Source organism: Gopherus evgoodei, chromosome 2 (genome assembly GCF_007399415.2).
Source record: "Gopherus evgoodei ecotype Sinaloan lineage chromosome 2, rGopEvg1_v1.p, whole genome shotgun sequence".
Taxonomy (NCBI): domain Eukaryota; kingdom Metazoa; phylum Chordata; order Testudines; family Testudinidae; genus Gopherus; species Gopherus evgoodei.
The window spans coordinates 81,220,101-81,236,450 of record NC_044323.1 but is presented as its reverse complement, the minus strand read 5'-3'; the positions used below and the strand labels follow the sequence as shown (position 1 = coordinate 81,236,450).

Sequence of the window (16,350 nt, the reverse complement as noted above, 5' to 3'; positions counted from 1 at the left end):
AAATGTAAGGTGTGTAAGTAACATGCACAAATGTTCCAGGCACAAAGCACTCTGCTTTATAATGAACTTGAGGTTCAAAAACCCCTTTGTAGGGTCCCCCAAGTTAGAGTACTAAAAAAGGTGCAGACTAGGACCAGTTGTAATGGCAGTTTGCAATACTGACCCTAGTCTAAGAGGAACTGGACTTGGACCAGTAACTCATTTCATATAGGCCACTGAACAACTGTCAATATTTACTGACCTAAGATGGGTGTGAAACAGTGACCTAGTTTATGCAGGCTTTATACCAAGTGTGGGCAAACTTTTTTGGCCCAAGGGCCACATTCGGGTTGCAAAACTGTATGGAGGGCCAGGTAGGGAAGGCTGTATCTCCCCAAACAGCCTGGTCTCTGCCCCCTATTCAACCCCTCCCACTTCCCGCCCCCTGACTGTACTTCTCAGAACCCCCGACCCATCCAACCCTCCCGCTCCTTGTCCTTTGACCGCCCCTTCCCGGGACCCCCCCACCCCTAACCGCCCCCGGAACCCAACCCCTTATCCAACCCCCCCTGCTCCCAGTCCCCTGACTGGTCTGACCCCTATCCACACCCTCGCCCCCTGACAGGCCCCCCAGGACTCCCACGCTTATCCAACCCCTCCCCCGTCCCCTAGAACAGCTGCCCCATCCAACCAGCTCCTGCTCCCTGTCCACTGACTGCCCCCTAAGGCAACCCTGCCCCTTATCCAACGCCCCCACTCCCCGCCCGCTTACCATGCCGCTCAGAGCAGCAAGTATGGCAGCCACACCACCTGGCCAGAGCCAGACATGCTGCCACACTGCTCGGCAGGAGTGTGCAACCCTGCTGCCCAGAGCACTGCCCACGCGGCAGCATGACTGTGGAGGAGGGGCTGGGGCTAGCCTCCCCGGCAGGGAGCTCAAGGGCCAGGAAGGACGGTCCCGCGGGCCAGTTGTGGCCCACGGGCTGTAGTTTGCCTACCTCTGCTTTATACCCTATTATCAGTCCTCTGAGCCAACTGTATGGAAGGTTTTCCATTTATTTCACATGGCACTGAATCAGTCCCATGTTTCACTGTTTGTTCATCTCCAGATATCTTCCATGCATCACAACAGTACCTTTGCATTTACCTTGTTACTTTGGTATTCATAAAACATTGTTGCAAAGTGTCTGCCAGTCTTTGGTGTACTAAGGAGTAACGTATAAATGCTCTTCCTTTACCAAGAGATGTTCTGAGCTGGGAAAAACAAGCCACAGGAAGATAACCTTTAAGCACCAATTATAAACATATATAAATCACACATTGACAAGCCAGCTATTAATATTTCTATGCACATATGCCAAGAACATCTATAGCAATTGGACTCCGGGAAATGATACTGGGGTGACCCTGAGGGACAACCTCCTGGAATATCTTAATAGTGGAGTTCGTTCCTCTGACTTCTGCAGTTTCATTTCAAGAACACAATCTGACAAACGTGTTACCTGAAACAGCTGACTGATTCTTTCAAAAATCATAAACCGCAAGTAAACAAAATGATTCTAAGAAATCATTCCACCTGCAAATTTCTATGGCTCCATAGAAGGTGAAACAGGAAATTTCTGACACATCCAAACCATAACAACTACATGAAGCTGCGTTTATTATGAAATTAAAGAATATAAAACATATTTTTGAATGCTGAAATTTAAGGACAACTGTGATGCTCTGTATCTTGGGGGAACACCCTACACACCCCCATGTTCATCTTTATAAAATGATTGTGTGGTATCCAATGCAAAGTTTGTCACGTTGGGTGTCTTCGGAAGGCTCACGATGCACTAAGCATGGTTGTTACTGTAATGTTATAGTAACAGTGCACATTATAATTTCATGTATATAGATAAGAGGCTGAAAATGTATCCTCATGGCTTAAAATAAGCCCAGGGAAAAATTCTCCAAGAACAGAGAGGCAGTTCACACCTCATCAGGGCATGTATGGGACAAACCCAGCCCAGCCTCACAGGAACAAAGGACACTGGCCTAGGCAGCAACAAAAGAATCTGTTAGACTCTCGAGGGAGTCACCCCCCTTCCTTTGGCCAGTTTGGGACTGCGATGAGGTAATGCTCACCTGACTCTAAAGGTGGGGGCAAAGCCAAGAGGGAAGAAAGGACATGATAAAATGGAGCGACATTAGCCATTCTCTCTCTCTCTCTCCAACCTACACCTATAGACACCACACCAAGTGACTGAAGTGCTGATCAAAGGGGAGAGCCTGGTTGAAGAGCAACCAGCCAGTCTGTAGTGAGAAGCATCTAAGTTTGTAAGGACATTGAAAGTGTTAAGATCAGTTAGAATGTGTTTTGCTTTTATTTCATTTGACCAAATCTGACTTTTTATGCTTTGACTTATAATCACTTAAAATCTATCTTTATAGTTAATAAATCTGTTTGTTTATTCTATCTGAAGCAGTGTGTTTGGTTTGACGTGTGACAGAGACTCTTCTTGGGATAACAAGCCTTGTACATATCAATTTCTTTGTTAAATTGACAAACTCATATCAGCTTGCAGTGTCCAGCGGCCATAACTGGACACTGCAAGACAGAGGTTCCTAGGGTTGTGTCTGGGACCAGAGATATTGGCTAGTGTCATTCGGTTGCAAGTAGCTGGAAGCATCTTATATGCCAGAGGCTGTGCGTGAACAGCCCAGGAGTGGGAGTTCTCACAGCAGAGCAGGGTAAGGCTGGCTCACAGAGTCAAGGATTGGAGTGACCTAGCAGATCACTGGTCAAGATAACACCAGAGGGAAACATCACAACATCTTTCATAGTTTTTGAAAAAGGACAGAAATCTTAAGGCAGACAAGGAAGATTTTGGTATCCAGTGGATAGAGAGGAGACAGAATTTATAACTAGTTATGTCTCTGCTGTCAAACAAAAATTCAAGTACAACTACCACAGGGATGGAAAAAGCAATGTATCAAATGAGCTCCTTGGAGGAAGCTCCTGCCAGCCTGTACAAGTGGAAGTGGAAGGTTTCTGGTGTCTCTGCCCCTCCAAACATGTGCAGCCAAACAAGATGCATCAGAATCTGGTGTTCATATAGCTATACAACATAAATGCACTGGAATTTTCATTTAAAGAACAAAGAGAAGAAGATGGATTTGGAGCTGAAAGAGGTGATTGGAGAAAGAGGAGATGGGGAAATGTTTCATACTCCAAAGCCAAGACAGAAAGCTGGGTGGGGAGAGGGGGTTCCTCTGAAACCAAATGGAAGACTGAAGAAAGGGGATGAGGAGAAAGAAGTGGGATGGGGAACATAGGGGCTGTCTGTGCTAGGGGCAGCCATGCTAGCCTCATGGCTGGTTCTCTGATCATCCAGAGAAGAAGTTGCATGATGACAGCAGTCAAGGCTGCTGTCAGGAAGTTCTGACAGAATAGATGAAAACTTCTTTATCAACAAGTGCAGCCTGGGAATAAAATTGCCTAGGACATCAAAACCAGGTATCAGGACAACAATCAGCAGAGCCAACAACATTGCTTCACTTATCCATGGGGAAAGTCCTTATTCGAGTGATTTAAATTTACTCTAATGACCCAGAAAGGATCAACATTAAAACTTCTTGCAGTGTTTAGCTCATTGACTAATAGATGTAGAGATTAAGGTTTGCTATTCTGTTAATATTGGATTTAGGTTTTATTACTGTGTTACATACTAACATGTACTTTGCTTAGCCCAATAAGAACCATTTCACTTTGAGTCCTTTCATGTCAGCTCACCTAGAGCGATGACAATAATCTTAATCCACAAGAGTCACATGGTATTTTATATCTCCAACACACTGTTCAAGCATTAAGTGAGTATAGACATAAGACCAAATTCTCTACTCAGTGACTCCCAATCAACCATACTGATCAACAGGAAAGTCACAAGAATGGCAAAACTCTACTACTTTTTCCTCTTGCATTCGATAAAATCCTGCCCTCGGGAAACCTGTGCACATGAGGGCAGGAACTGCCTCCTTGATTTATTTCTGCTGTATCCCCATTGTTAAATCGTAGGCATTAACCCTAAACAGAGACCTTGCCCACCATTCATCAAATGTTTTCTTTTTCTAGTGTAACTGAAAACACATAAGAATGGCCCTACTGGGTCAGACCAAAGGTCCATCTAGCCCAATATCCTGTCTTCCGACAGTAGCCAATGCCAGGTGCCCCAGAGGGAATGAACAGAACAGGTAATCATCAAGTGATCCATCCTCTGTCACTCATTCCCAGCTTCTGGCAAACAAAGGCTAGGGACACCATTCCTGTACAATGTAATTTAAAATAATTCAGGACTTGACTGAGGTCAATGGGACTACACTTGCAAGGAAGAGCACACCGACGTGCATAAGGACCGTGCAATCTAGCCCTAAGAAATCTGATGAACAATAGGCGTCAGTTATCTTTTGCTTTTATATTTTGCAAAGACAGAAAAAAAGTCCCATTCCTTCTCCTACCTTTCTTTTGAGTTCTGTAGCATTCTCAATGGACATGCAGAAATATGAACTGCCTATTGTGATGATTAAGCAGTCTGCTTTCCTTACCTCTGAAATTGACTTAACAAAGCGGATCCCATCATTAGCTCCTTTGACTTTAGCCAGGCAGTCACAGAAGTAATCCCAGTAGTCTTTTCTGTTCCCCAGCAGGGTGGTCTTTTCTTTCTGGTCAAACTTCAAAAGGAATAAAGACTTAGAAAAATTTAAGACACTGAAACACAGAGTTATTCTATGTTTCTCTCCCATTGATATTCACATTCAAAGCTATTAATTTTTTAATTAATAGGAGATGCGTGTGCACCTCAATAAAGGGAATAGACATCATTCTATATCAATACAATTTGATGGATTTAAATGCTGCTCTATGGTTCAAAATACAAATTTAAATTAAGGCTCTCAAATCACGAAAAAAAATTAATCACAAGATACAAAAATAACCGTGATTAATTGCAGTTATAATCATACTGTTAAACAATAATAGAATACCATTTATTTAAATATTTTTCGATAGTCTCTACATTTTCAAATATACTGATTTCAATTACAACATGGAATATACAGTCTACAGTTCTCTGGAATGGTAGTCAAAGCATGAAGGGGCATATGAACGATTAGCATATCTGGCAAGTAAATACCTTGCAATGCCAGCTAGAAAAATGCCATGCAAATACCTGTTCTCACTTTTAGGTGACATTGTAAATAAGAAGTGGGCAGCACTTTCTCCTGTAAATATAGACAAACTTGTTTGTCTTAGCAATTGGCTGAACAAGAAGTAGGACTGCATGGACTTGTAGGCTCTAAAGGTTTTCATTGTTTTGTTTTTGAGTGCATTTATGTAACAAAACAAATCTACGTTTGTAAATTGCACTTTCATGATAAAGAGATTACATACAGTACTTGTATGAAGTGAATTGAAAAATACTTTTTTTTGTTTCTTTTTTACAGTGCAAATATTTGCAATAAAAATAATAATATAAAGTTAGCACAATACACTTTGTATTCTGTGCCATAATTGAAATCAATATATATGAAAACGTAGAAAAACATCAAAAAATATGTATAATACATATCTACTGGTATTCTATTATTTTTAACAGTGTAATTAAAACTGCAATTAATTGCAATTAATTTTTTTAATCAAGTTAATTTGTTTTGAGTTAATTGCTAGTTAACTGCGATTGACAACCCTAATTTAAATAATCAGCTTAATTAAATAATAGCCATTCAAATCTATTCAGAAGTCGTAAACTGATCACTGGGATTTAGAGCGTTTCCAATACTAATAAAATGCACAAATGTAGGTCAATACACTGAAGATAAGGTACTGAAAAATAGGTACATAAATCCACACAGCTTACAATGAACTCAACACAGATCACAAAAATGCTTTACAAAAAGTGGGTATCCCCATTTTACCAGCCTGAGGAACAGACTGGTTCAGTGACTTTCCTGAAGACAGAGTGAGCCATTTACAGAATCATGAAATGAATCCAGATCTCATGGAGTGGAGAACTATGAGCCTATGATTCACAAAATGACTAAGCAGACTGGAGTATACTTGTAGCTGTGTCGATAGGGTGATCAGATGTCCTGATTTTATAGGGACAGTCCTGATTGTGGGGGCTTTTTCTTATATAAGCACCTATTACCCTCCATCCCCGTCCTGATTTTTTACACTTGCTATCTGGTCATCCTATGTGTCGATGCCAGAATATTAGAGACAGAAGGTGGGTGAGGTAATATCTTTTATTGGACCAAATTCTGTTGTTGAGAGAAGCTTTCAAGCCACACAGAGCTCTTCAGCATGTCTCTCTCCAACAGAAATTGGTCCAATAAGGGCTGGTCTACACTGGGGGGGGTATCGATCTAAGATACGCAACTTCAGCTACATGAATAGCATAGCTGAAGTTGAAGAATCTTAGATCGATTTACCTCGGGTCCTCACGGCGCGGGATCGACGTCTGCGGTTCCCTGTGTCAACTGCGCTACCACCGCTCGCTCTGGTGGAGTTCCGGAGTCGACGGGAGCACGTTCGGGGGGAAAGATAGCTCAGTGGTTTGAGCATTAGCCTGCTAAACCCAGAGCTGTGAGTTCAGTCCTTGAGGGGGCCATTTGGGGAACTGGGGTAAAACTCTGGGGACTGGTCCTGCTTTGAGCAGGAGGTTGGACTAGATGACCTCTTGAGGTCCCTTTCAACCCTATGATTCTATGATATATCGCGTCTAGATGAGAAGCGATATATTGATCCTCGAAAAATCGATCGCTACTTGCCGATAGGGCAGGTAGTCTGGATGTACCCTAAGAGATATTACCTCACCCATCCTGTCTCTCTAACTAGACTGAAAGTATTCACAGCAAAGTAGCTTTTCCTTTTTACTTGGTTTTTGATCAAGGATGAAAAAAAACCAGACATTTCCATTAAAAAAGCTTACTCCTTGTATTATATTTTTGATGTTATAAAACTATTTTTCATAGCAAAGTCATGTTTTTGCTGGCAAAATCCTATATTTTATACAGGTAATTATATTTATGAAATATTTTTTCCCCTTAAAACATGTCATCATTCCTATTACCAAAGAGTTTCTATGATAATGTAAAATGGCATGTTTCAAAGTCAAGTTATAAAAGCTCCCCATACAATGCAAAATTCCTTGTGTTCTCAAAAGCTTTTTCATACATGCATATTTACTTTCTATTGTAATAGGTGGAATAAGTATTGACACATGGGAGCCCAATAACTAAAAGGAAAGAGGTCTGTACTGTACTTAGTTCTAATACATTCTGATTTTTTTTATTAATAGCTAGATTCAATACTGAACCTTAAATATAAAAGAACAAAACAGATGAAGGAAAGTCCAGTTCTCCCATATGATTAGCGCTCTATTAAATTCATGGCCATGAAAAAGAGGTCACAGACCAGGAAATCTGGTCTTTTGTTTACTTTTACCCATACTATACAGATTTCACAAGGGACACCAACATTTCTCAAACTGGAGGTCCCAACCCAAAAAAGGACCACAAGAAGGGGGGTCTGCAAGGTTATTATAGGGGGGTTGCAGTATTGCCACCATTACTTCTGCGCTACCTTTAGAGCTGGGGGGCCAGAGAGCAGTGACTGCTAGCTGGGCACCCAGCTCTGAAGGTTGCACCTCGCCAGCAGCAGTGCAGAAATAAGGGTGGCAATACCATACCATGCCACCCTTACTTCTGCTCCACTGCTGCTGGCAGCGGCGCTACCTTCAGAGCTGGGCTTCTAGCCAGCAGTTGACGCTCTGCCGCCAATCAGCTCTGAAGGCAGCGCCACCACCAGCAGCAGCACAGAAGTAAGAGTGGCAATACCACAACCCCCCTATAATAATCTACAACCCATTTGGGTCAGGACCCCTACTGTTACAACATCGGGAAATTTCAGATCTAAATATCTGAAATAAACATACGATTTTTAAAATCCTATGATGGTGAAATTAACCAAAATGGACCATGAATTTCCTAGGGCCCTACATGTGATTGTGTCACTTACCTGTAAAAGGTACTCAAGCTTGTAGGAAAACTTTTGCAAGTTGATGCTGTCATCGGTGATTGGTTCCCCTCCTTCTTTAAATTCTTTGCTTAGCTCTGTCACAGCATCTTTAAAACAAGACACTAGAATAAGTGAGTAAAGATAGATGATGTTTGAGGTTGAATGCACAAACATTTTGAAATAAATAAATGGGCTGTCTCTCTTTACACTGTATGTGTGTATTCACTTTTTCAGTCAGAGTGTTTTAGGGGATGTCTTACACTACAAACTGAAGTCAACCTATGTTCGGTCACTTACAGCCTGCAGTGGCTGATGTCCACACTACCCTCCTTTGATTGGTAGTGTGTATCCTCACCAACTGAAGAGGGGCACTGTGGGGGACTGAAAGCTCTTAGCTCTGCACAGCTCCCCACTGGGAGAGCACCTGCTCCCCTAGGCTTCTCACCTCCCCGCCAGGAGCAAGGGATCACCAGCTGCTTTTCTCACCTCCCTGCTTTCTGCCAGGAGCAGGGGGCAGACACCCAGGCTTCTTGCATCCCTGAGCAGGGATCTCCTTCCTTCAGCATATTTACCTCCTGGAAGTTTCAGAGTGCAAATGAAAATAAATAGACTAATCCTGTAATAATTAAGTATGGAACTCTGCTGTCTCCAAGTGGACTCTGCCATCTCAAAGGGCTAACCTTCTGAGTAGCACCATAAATGGCTGATTTTACAGGTTTCTGTATTCCCTTCTCAGTGCGTAACTGGGCTTTCAGTCTCCAGCAATAGTAATGAAGGAGGGCTGACCAAATACTCGATTTCTTGGTTTGGGGGCCAAACCAAACCAATAATTAAAAAAATTACATTTGTTTTGAACCAAAACTGGTATTTTTGAGATTTTCTTCACCAAAAGTAAAACCAAGAAATAAAAAGTTTTAGATAAAAATTCCTTGAAATGAAAAACTAGAATGAAACAACATTTTTGTTTTGTTTTGTTCCATTTCATTTTTGGGGTGTTTTTTGATCCAAAATTTAATTTAGTCAGTTTTTTGTTTTGGGAGTTTTTATCCTTTTTTATTGTCTTTTAGATTTTTAAAAAATAAAGATAGCTAAATTTCAAAATGTAATGTTTCAAAATGAAAAGTTAAAATGTTTCTTTTCAAAATGGATTTTCTTTTTGGGAAAAAAATATTCATTTTTTTTCTGCTGAAACTATTTGCCAAATTCATAGTTTGTGAATAGTTTCAGTGCCCGGAAAAAAATCATTTTTTGGTAAATTTACTATTCACTGAGAAGTTTTTTGCCCAGCTTTATTCATTACTCCATGAAATCTAAGGAGGGAACAAAAGCCCTTCTTATTGGAACTCAAGTGGGGTTTCTATACTGTGTCAGAGAGAGTCAGAGTCCCAGCTCATGGCTTTGTCTTTTCTTTCATGAGGCATGAACCAAAAGCCTGGACCATTTGTGGTCATTAAAAATCCCTCACACTTTTCTCAAGTGGAAAGGTCTTAATCATAGAATCATAGAAATGTAGGGCTGGAAAGGACCCCGAGAAGTCATCAAGTCCAACCCTCTTTACTGAGGCAAGACCAAATAAATCTAGATCGTCCCCAACAGGTGTTTGTCCAATCTGTTCTTAAAAACCTCCAGTGATGAGGATTCCACAACCTCCATTGGAACCCTATTACAGAGCTTAACTTCCTTTATCATTAGAAAGTTTTTCCTAATATCTAACTTAAATTTTTCTTGCTACAGATTAAGCCCATTACTTCTTGTCCTACTGTCACAATATAACTGCCCCCCACCCCCATGGAGACCCCTGGGTAAGCAGTTTAGCATTGTATGTTGCTAGCGCTTGTATATGTACTGAAGTATACTGTGGGAAGGGTTGAAAGTGAAAGTGTGGAGAAGAAGGTTTCTTTACAGGTTACAAGAGGCCATAGAGGGAGGAAGGGAGAAGGAAACAGGTTAACTCGATGTTCCATCTAGGTCCGAAGATAAGATGCTAACTCCAGCCCAAGGCCACGGCACACAACTAACTCTCAGCTGCCAGCCAAGACAGACAGAGGCCTGGATTCCAACCCCAACCAGCCGTAAAAAAAAAGAATTCAGCTAAACAGAACTGCAGGGGCTGCGAAAACTAGTGAGACAGTAAAGACCAAAGAGGGGGAAAACAAGTTTCATGTCCCTAAAGCTGGGGTGTTTTGGAAAAGCTAAGCCACAAAAGGCTGGTTTGAACTGGTACAAAAAGCACGGGTGACAGAGGTCCCTAAACAAAATGCCCCCAAAAAACCCCAGGACTTAAAACCCTCCTAAAAGCTAAAGCAAATCAGAGATCAACAGCGGACCCTGGATGGCCTGTGCACAGGACAAAACTCTTGACCACCCTTCCCCCTCTTCTTCCTGCATTACACCCAGGCTTGGCCAGCCTTGGGTTGTGCATGTGTAAGTATGAAAGTGGGTTAGGGCGCAGACGCTAACGCTTTCTTTCTTCCTCTAAGTAATGTGGGAAGCACCCAGCACTCACCACTGTTATTTTATTAATAAAGCTTTAAAACTTAGTCATTTGGTATGTGCCTTCATCTTCTCCCCTAACAATCCTGCAGCATCAGCCTAATCACCTAAAGCTTCAGGCAGATTGGTAACATAAAGCTGTCACACTACCTTCAGTGAACACAGAGAACAATCAATTGATCACCATCCTTATTATAACAGCCTTTAACATATTTGAAGACTGGTATTAGGCTCCCCGTACGCTTCTTTTCTCAAGACTAAACATGCCCAGTTTTTTAACCTTTCCTCTTATGGCAGGTTTTCTAAACCTTCTATCATTTTTGTTGCTCTCCTCTAGATTCTCTCCAATTTGTCCACATCTTTTCTAAAATGTGGTATCCAGAGCTGGACACTCCAGTACTCCAGCTGAGGTCTCATCAGTGCCAAGTAGAACAGGACAATTATTTCCTGTGTCTTACATACAACATGCCTGTTAATACACTCCAGAATGATATTAGGCATTTTTGCAGCTGTATCACATTGTTGACTCATTCAATTTGTAATCCCCTATAACCTCCAGATCCTTTTCAGCAGAACTACCATCCAACCAGGTATTCCTCATTTTGTAGTTGTACATTTGATTTTTCCTTCTTAAGTGAAGTACTTTGCATTTATCTTCATTGAATTTCATCATGTTGAATTCAGACCAAAATTTGTCAAGGTCATTTTGAATACTAACCATGTCCTCCAAAGTGCTTGCAGTCTCTCAAGATTTGGTGCTCATCTGCAGATTTTAGCAGCATACCCTCCACTCCATTAACCAAGTCATTAATGAAAACATTGACTACTACTGGACCCAGGACTGACCCCTGCAGGACCCCACTAGATACATCCTCCCAGTTTGACAGTGAACCATTGATAACTACTCTCTGAGTAAGGTCTTTCAACCAGTTGTGCACCCACCATACAGTAATTTCCTTCAGACCACATTTCCCTAGTTTGTTTATAAGAATGATGTGGGATTGTGCCAAAAGCCTTACTAAAATCAAGATATATGACATCTACTGCTTCCTCCCTATCCACTAGGCCAGTAACCCTGTCCAAGAAGGAAATTAGGTTGATTTGGAATGTTGGCTACTCCTTATAACCCTATTATCCTCCAAGTGCTTACAAATTGATTGTTTAATAATTTGTTCCAGTATTTTTCCAAGGTATTCAAGTTACACTGACTGGTCTATAATTCCCTGGGTCCTCTGTTTCCCTGTTTAATGATCGATACTGTGGTTGCCATTCTCCACTCTTCTGGGAACTTTACTAGTCCTCCAGGATTTCTTGAAGATAATGGTTAACAGTTCCAACATTGCATCAGCTAGTTCCTTAAGTACCCTAGGATGAATGTCATCAGGCCCTGCCAACTTGAATATATTTAACTTATCTAAACATTCTTTAATCTGTTCTTCCCCTATTTTGCCTTGCATTCCTTCCCCCTTGTTAATATGAATTGTATTTAGTATCTGGACATCATTAACCTTTCTAGTGAAGGCTGAAGGAAAATAGGCCTTATACACTTCAGCTTTCTTGATGTCATCAGTTAGTGGCTCTCCTTCCATACTAAGTAGAGGATCTAAACTTGCTTTTGTCTTTCTCTTGCTCCCAATATATTTATAGAACCTCATCTTATTGCCTTTTCTGTCCTTTGTTAGGGGTAAATCATTTTGCGCCTTAGCCTTTCTGATTTTGTTCCTACATAAGCGCTGCTCTTTTGTACTCCTCCTTAGCAACTGGTTCATGTTTCCATTTTTTGTAGGATTCCATTTTGATTTTCAGGTCATCAAAGACCTCCTGATGGAGCTATATTGGCCTCTTACCATTCTTCCTATCTTTCCTTCACATCAGGATAGTTTTCAGTTGTTCCTTGAATATTGTCTCCTTGAGAAATTACAAGCTCATTTGAACTTCTTTTTCTCTTAGATTTTCTTCCCATAGGACCCTACCTATTAGTTCTCTCCATTTGTTAAAGTCTGCTTTTTTGAACTCCACTGTTTTTATTCTGCTGTTCTCGCGCATTCTTTTGCTAAGAATCATGAAATCAATCATTTCATGATTACTTTCACCCAAATTGCCTTCCACCTTCAGATTCGCTACCAATTCCTCCCAGTAGGTGAGAATCAATTTAAAATGGCTGCTCCCCGGGTTACTTCCTTCACTTTGTGGAATAAAAAGTTGTCTCCAATACGTTTCAAGAACTCTAATCTCCAGATTGCATAATGCCATCTTCCCTACCTAAATCTCCTCCTGTAGTTTATTAAATCTGTGAAAAGACTTTGCCTTTCCCCCCTCACCAATTTATATTTTTAATCTGAAAAAGAAAGGGGGAGGGAAAAAGGATTATTTGGAGAAGGAAGCAATGACAGGTGTAAGGCACAGCTCTAATATATCATGTTCTATTCCCCTTGAGTTGTCAAAAACAACAGTGGTTGAAGATTCTCATCTTAATTATATAAATAAATCAAAGATTAAATTTCATCTCCATTGCAGCTGTTGACCATTTGAACAGTCACATACAGAGAAAAAGCAACACAGTTCTTTGCCCTTATATCGCACTTTATGTTTTAGGAGCCAATCTACTAGATCTGGGGTTCACAAACTGTGGGTCAGGACCCTACAGGGGGTCGTGACCTCATTTTAATGGAGTCGCCAAGGCTGGTATTAGATTTGCTGGAGCCCAGGGCCAAAGCTCAATGGGATCAGCTCTGGGTGGCAGGGCTCAGGTTACAGGCCCCCCTCTGGGGGCTGAAGCCCTTGGGCTATGGCTGTGGCCCTCCCATCCAGGGCGATGGTGCTCAGGCTTCGGCTTTGGCTCTCTCTGCCAAGGCAGCAGGGCTTGGATTTTGGCCTCTCCCAGCCCGGGGCAGTGGGTCTCAGGTGGGCTCAGGCTTTGGTCCCCTCTTCTGGGGTATGTAGTAATTTTTGTTGTCAAAACGGGGTCGTGGTGCAATGAAGTTTGAGAACCCCTGTGCTAGATGAACATTAATGAATTAAGGCTTGACAACATCTGCGAGCTACGTGACTGTCCTCATTTTTCAGATGACGAAACTGAGGCACAGGAATACTGGCCACTGATTTAAGGTGCTTCAGTTTCTGAAAGCCAAACTTGGGCTTGTTGTGGGTCCTTGGTACTTACGAAAAATAGGCCTAGAGGTGGGCATCCAAAACCATTGATCAGTTTTGAACATTTTGGCCTACGTGCCTTCCTCAAGGCTACACAGGAAATCTGTGGCAAAACTGGAAAAAGAACAACAGTCTCCTAACTAATCTGTGCCTTAACCATAAGACCATCCTTCCTGGATCTTCTTCCTCGTGCCCATATTTGATTACTGAGTAAAAATCCTCACTCATCATCCTTCCCATTCTTCCCCTCCCATGGAGGCGTGTCATCACTGTTTGCAGCACGGTATTGTGAACAAGGTATTTGTCTTAGTGAACAATGAATGACCCATTGTGTGCATTAAAAAAAAAAGGGAAAAAGAAATCAGAGCTGATCCTCCCCACTCTCACACTGAGCTTATTTACAACCGTTTAGTTCTGTTGACTTCAGCGGCATTTCTCCTGACTTGTGAGTGAGAGAAGAATCCAACGCACTGTTTACAGAAAGAGTAGATCCTAACCAGAGAGAATTTTTTCTTTGTTGTAAAACAGACATAATTTAAGATCCTACAAAAAGGCTTAGTAAACTTTATGTAACATTTGAAATCAGAGTCACATCTATACAGAACGGTACAATTTTCTGTTACAGTACTATACACAAATATCAGACAAACACTCCCCACCTTCAATTAAAACATGAGGAATGCAGCCCAGCCTACAGAATTAATCTGAAACAGGCACCATACCTTGCAAATCTCTGATAATCCTCTGTAGCTGGCTTTCTCCACTAGTTGCTGCCATCACGAAAACCAAAGGAGGTGCAAGCCCAGGCTGTTAAACTTTTCACACAGCTAGAAAAAAAGAGCAGAGTTCACACCCTTGACGACCATTCAGGTAGTGGAGATTAGGTTCCTTTGTGGCATCTGCAATTCTGAAAGAAGAAAATCTGTTTATATATAATCTGGTACAAACAGCACATGCACACACGCACACTAACTTAACTGTGGTGCTTTGGATTTTTAAATCACATTTAATCATATTTCCATAGTGAGTTTTTTTCCTAGTTACCCTGTACTACTATTTTCCTTTTTAATTTAACTTTCCCTGTCTCCCCTTTTCAAATTTTGACAAATTTTCATTCTCTCATTGGAGCTATGACATAAGCTAGTTTTACTGTCCAGTTCAAGCTAGGATTCTATATAGCTGATCCTTTGATCCTGTCTGAAGTTCTGATAACATGAGAGAGTCTCTACAGGATCTCTATGCCGTACCTTTTCTATATGGGACATAGAACATCGTTACAAGCACATTTCCTTCACTCCAGAAAGCAGCAACCTTACTAGCCAGAGTACCAAGAATGAACCTTAGTGTCCTAGAATGAGCATGGTCTGATTGTCTCCTCTGGGATCAGCGGATATTCCCATTCTGATATGGTCAATTCACTGTTTTACTTGAGTCATAAACTTCCAGATTATTTTCAAAACAGCCTGGTCTCCCTCCCTCTTCTTACTACTCAGTTTCCAGTACCACATTATTTTAAGGTATGTTACAGCATCCCTGGCTAGTACACTATAGTTAGGGCCTTTTAGGGGGTTCCTATTCAGTTTTCTGCTTCAGTCACAATGGCAAGTTAATTCACAATAAATAATAATAATTGACAACCTTTGAGTAGCACTTCTCATCCACAGATTTCAAAATATTTTACAAAGATGGATAAACATTCAGAGTCAAATTTTCAAGTACTCGGTGCTCACAATTGGGGGTAAATTTTCAACAGAGCTCAGCTCCCACTGAGATACCTAATAAGGGGCAGATTTTCAAAAGCTCTGCGCACCCAGCAGCTCCTGTTGTGACACTTCTGGTCAGATTTTGAAAAGAGGTCAACACCCAAAATGTTGAGTCTGTTGAAAAACTGGCCCCACTTGTATATGTTTTAATGCATATATAACTGTTGGGTTATTTTATGTAACTGCAATCAATGATCACAGTCTTTTTAAGCACTGGTGTGAGAAGATTAAATAGCTGCATACATCTCTTCCATTCTGTATATAACTATATAGACATACTCCAATGGGTTTTTGGGAGAGACCAGATAAGTCTAGGATGACCAGATGTCCCGATATTTGGGTGTTTGTCCCGTGTCCCGACTGATCTTTGGTCGGGACGCAATTTGTCCCGGTATTTCGCTTCGCTGGCAGCACTGGGAGGTTTTTTTGTTTTTTGTTTTTTTAACTCCGCCGGCAGACCCCTCTCCCCCTGCCCAATGTGTCCCGATATTTTCATCATCTCATCTGGTCACCCTAGATAAGTCATAGAGGTGCCTTTAAATCTTATGTGCCCATGTGCTGCTTGGCTGTGTACCTGTCACAACCAAGTCCTTGGCCTTTTTGACGCAAGATAAAGGTATTTAAAATAAACCTTAGCAAAGAGACTGACAGACAAATAAATAAAAGGCTAAAATTGTTCTCTCAAGTGCCCTACTCCTAACGTCCAAATTTAGTCAATGTGCTGTCAATGTCCACTGCCACGCTTTGATGTCTATTGGTTGTGTTATTAGGCTGGGATAGATCTCCCTGTTCTATGGAGCACACTTGCTCCTGTGAAGTCCTCAGCATGCACATGCTCCTATACAAAAATTCAATAATAATAATATACCTTTGCAATTTAAAAGCAGCCTTTGTTCTCAAGGCAAC

General features: G+C 41.4%; 1 protein-coding gene across 8 annotated transcripts in view; it reads right to left on the bottom strand.

Annotated features, from left to right (window-relative positions):
• The window catches only part of FYCO1 (FYVE and coiled-coil domain containing 1), a 90,141-nt gene that overhangs the window by 65,278 nt on the left and 8,513 nt on the right, over window positions 1–16,350 (bottom strand). For 4 of the 8 annotated variants that reach the window (XM_030551145.1, XM_030551149.1, XM_030551146.1 and 1 more), the window contains exons 2-5: window positions 14,404–14,588; window positions 8,039–8,160; window positions 4,567–4,692; window positions 1,127–1,233 (exon numbers count right to left, since the gene is read on the bottom strand). In XM_030551145.1, coding sequence (XP_030407005.1) covers window positions 1,127–1,233; window positions 4,567–4,692; window positions 8,039–8,160; window positions 14,404–14,458 — 410 coding nt within the window. In that variant the 5' untranslated portion in view covers window positions 14,459–14,588. The remainder of the gene's footprint in view (window positions 1–1,126; window positions 1,234–4,566; window positions 4,693–8,038; window positions 8,161–14,403; window positions 14,589–16,350) is intronic. The other 4 variants (XM_030551147.1, XM_030551148.1, XM_030551152.1 and 1 more) reach the window with 3 other exon arrangements.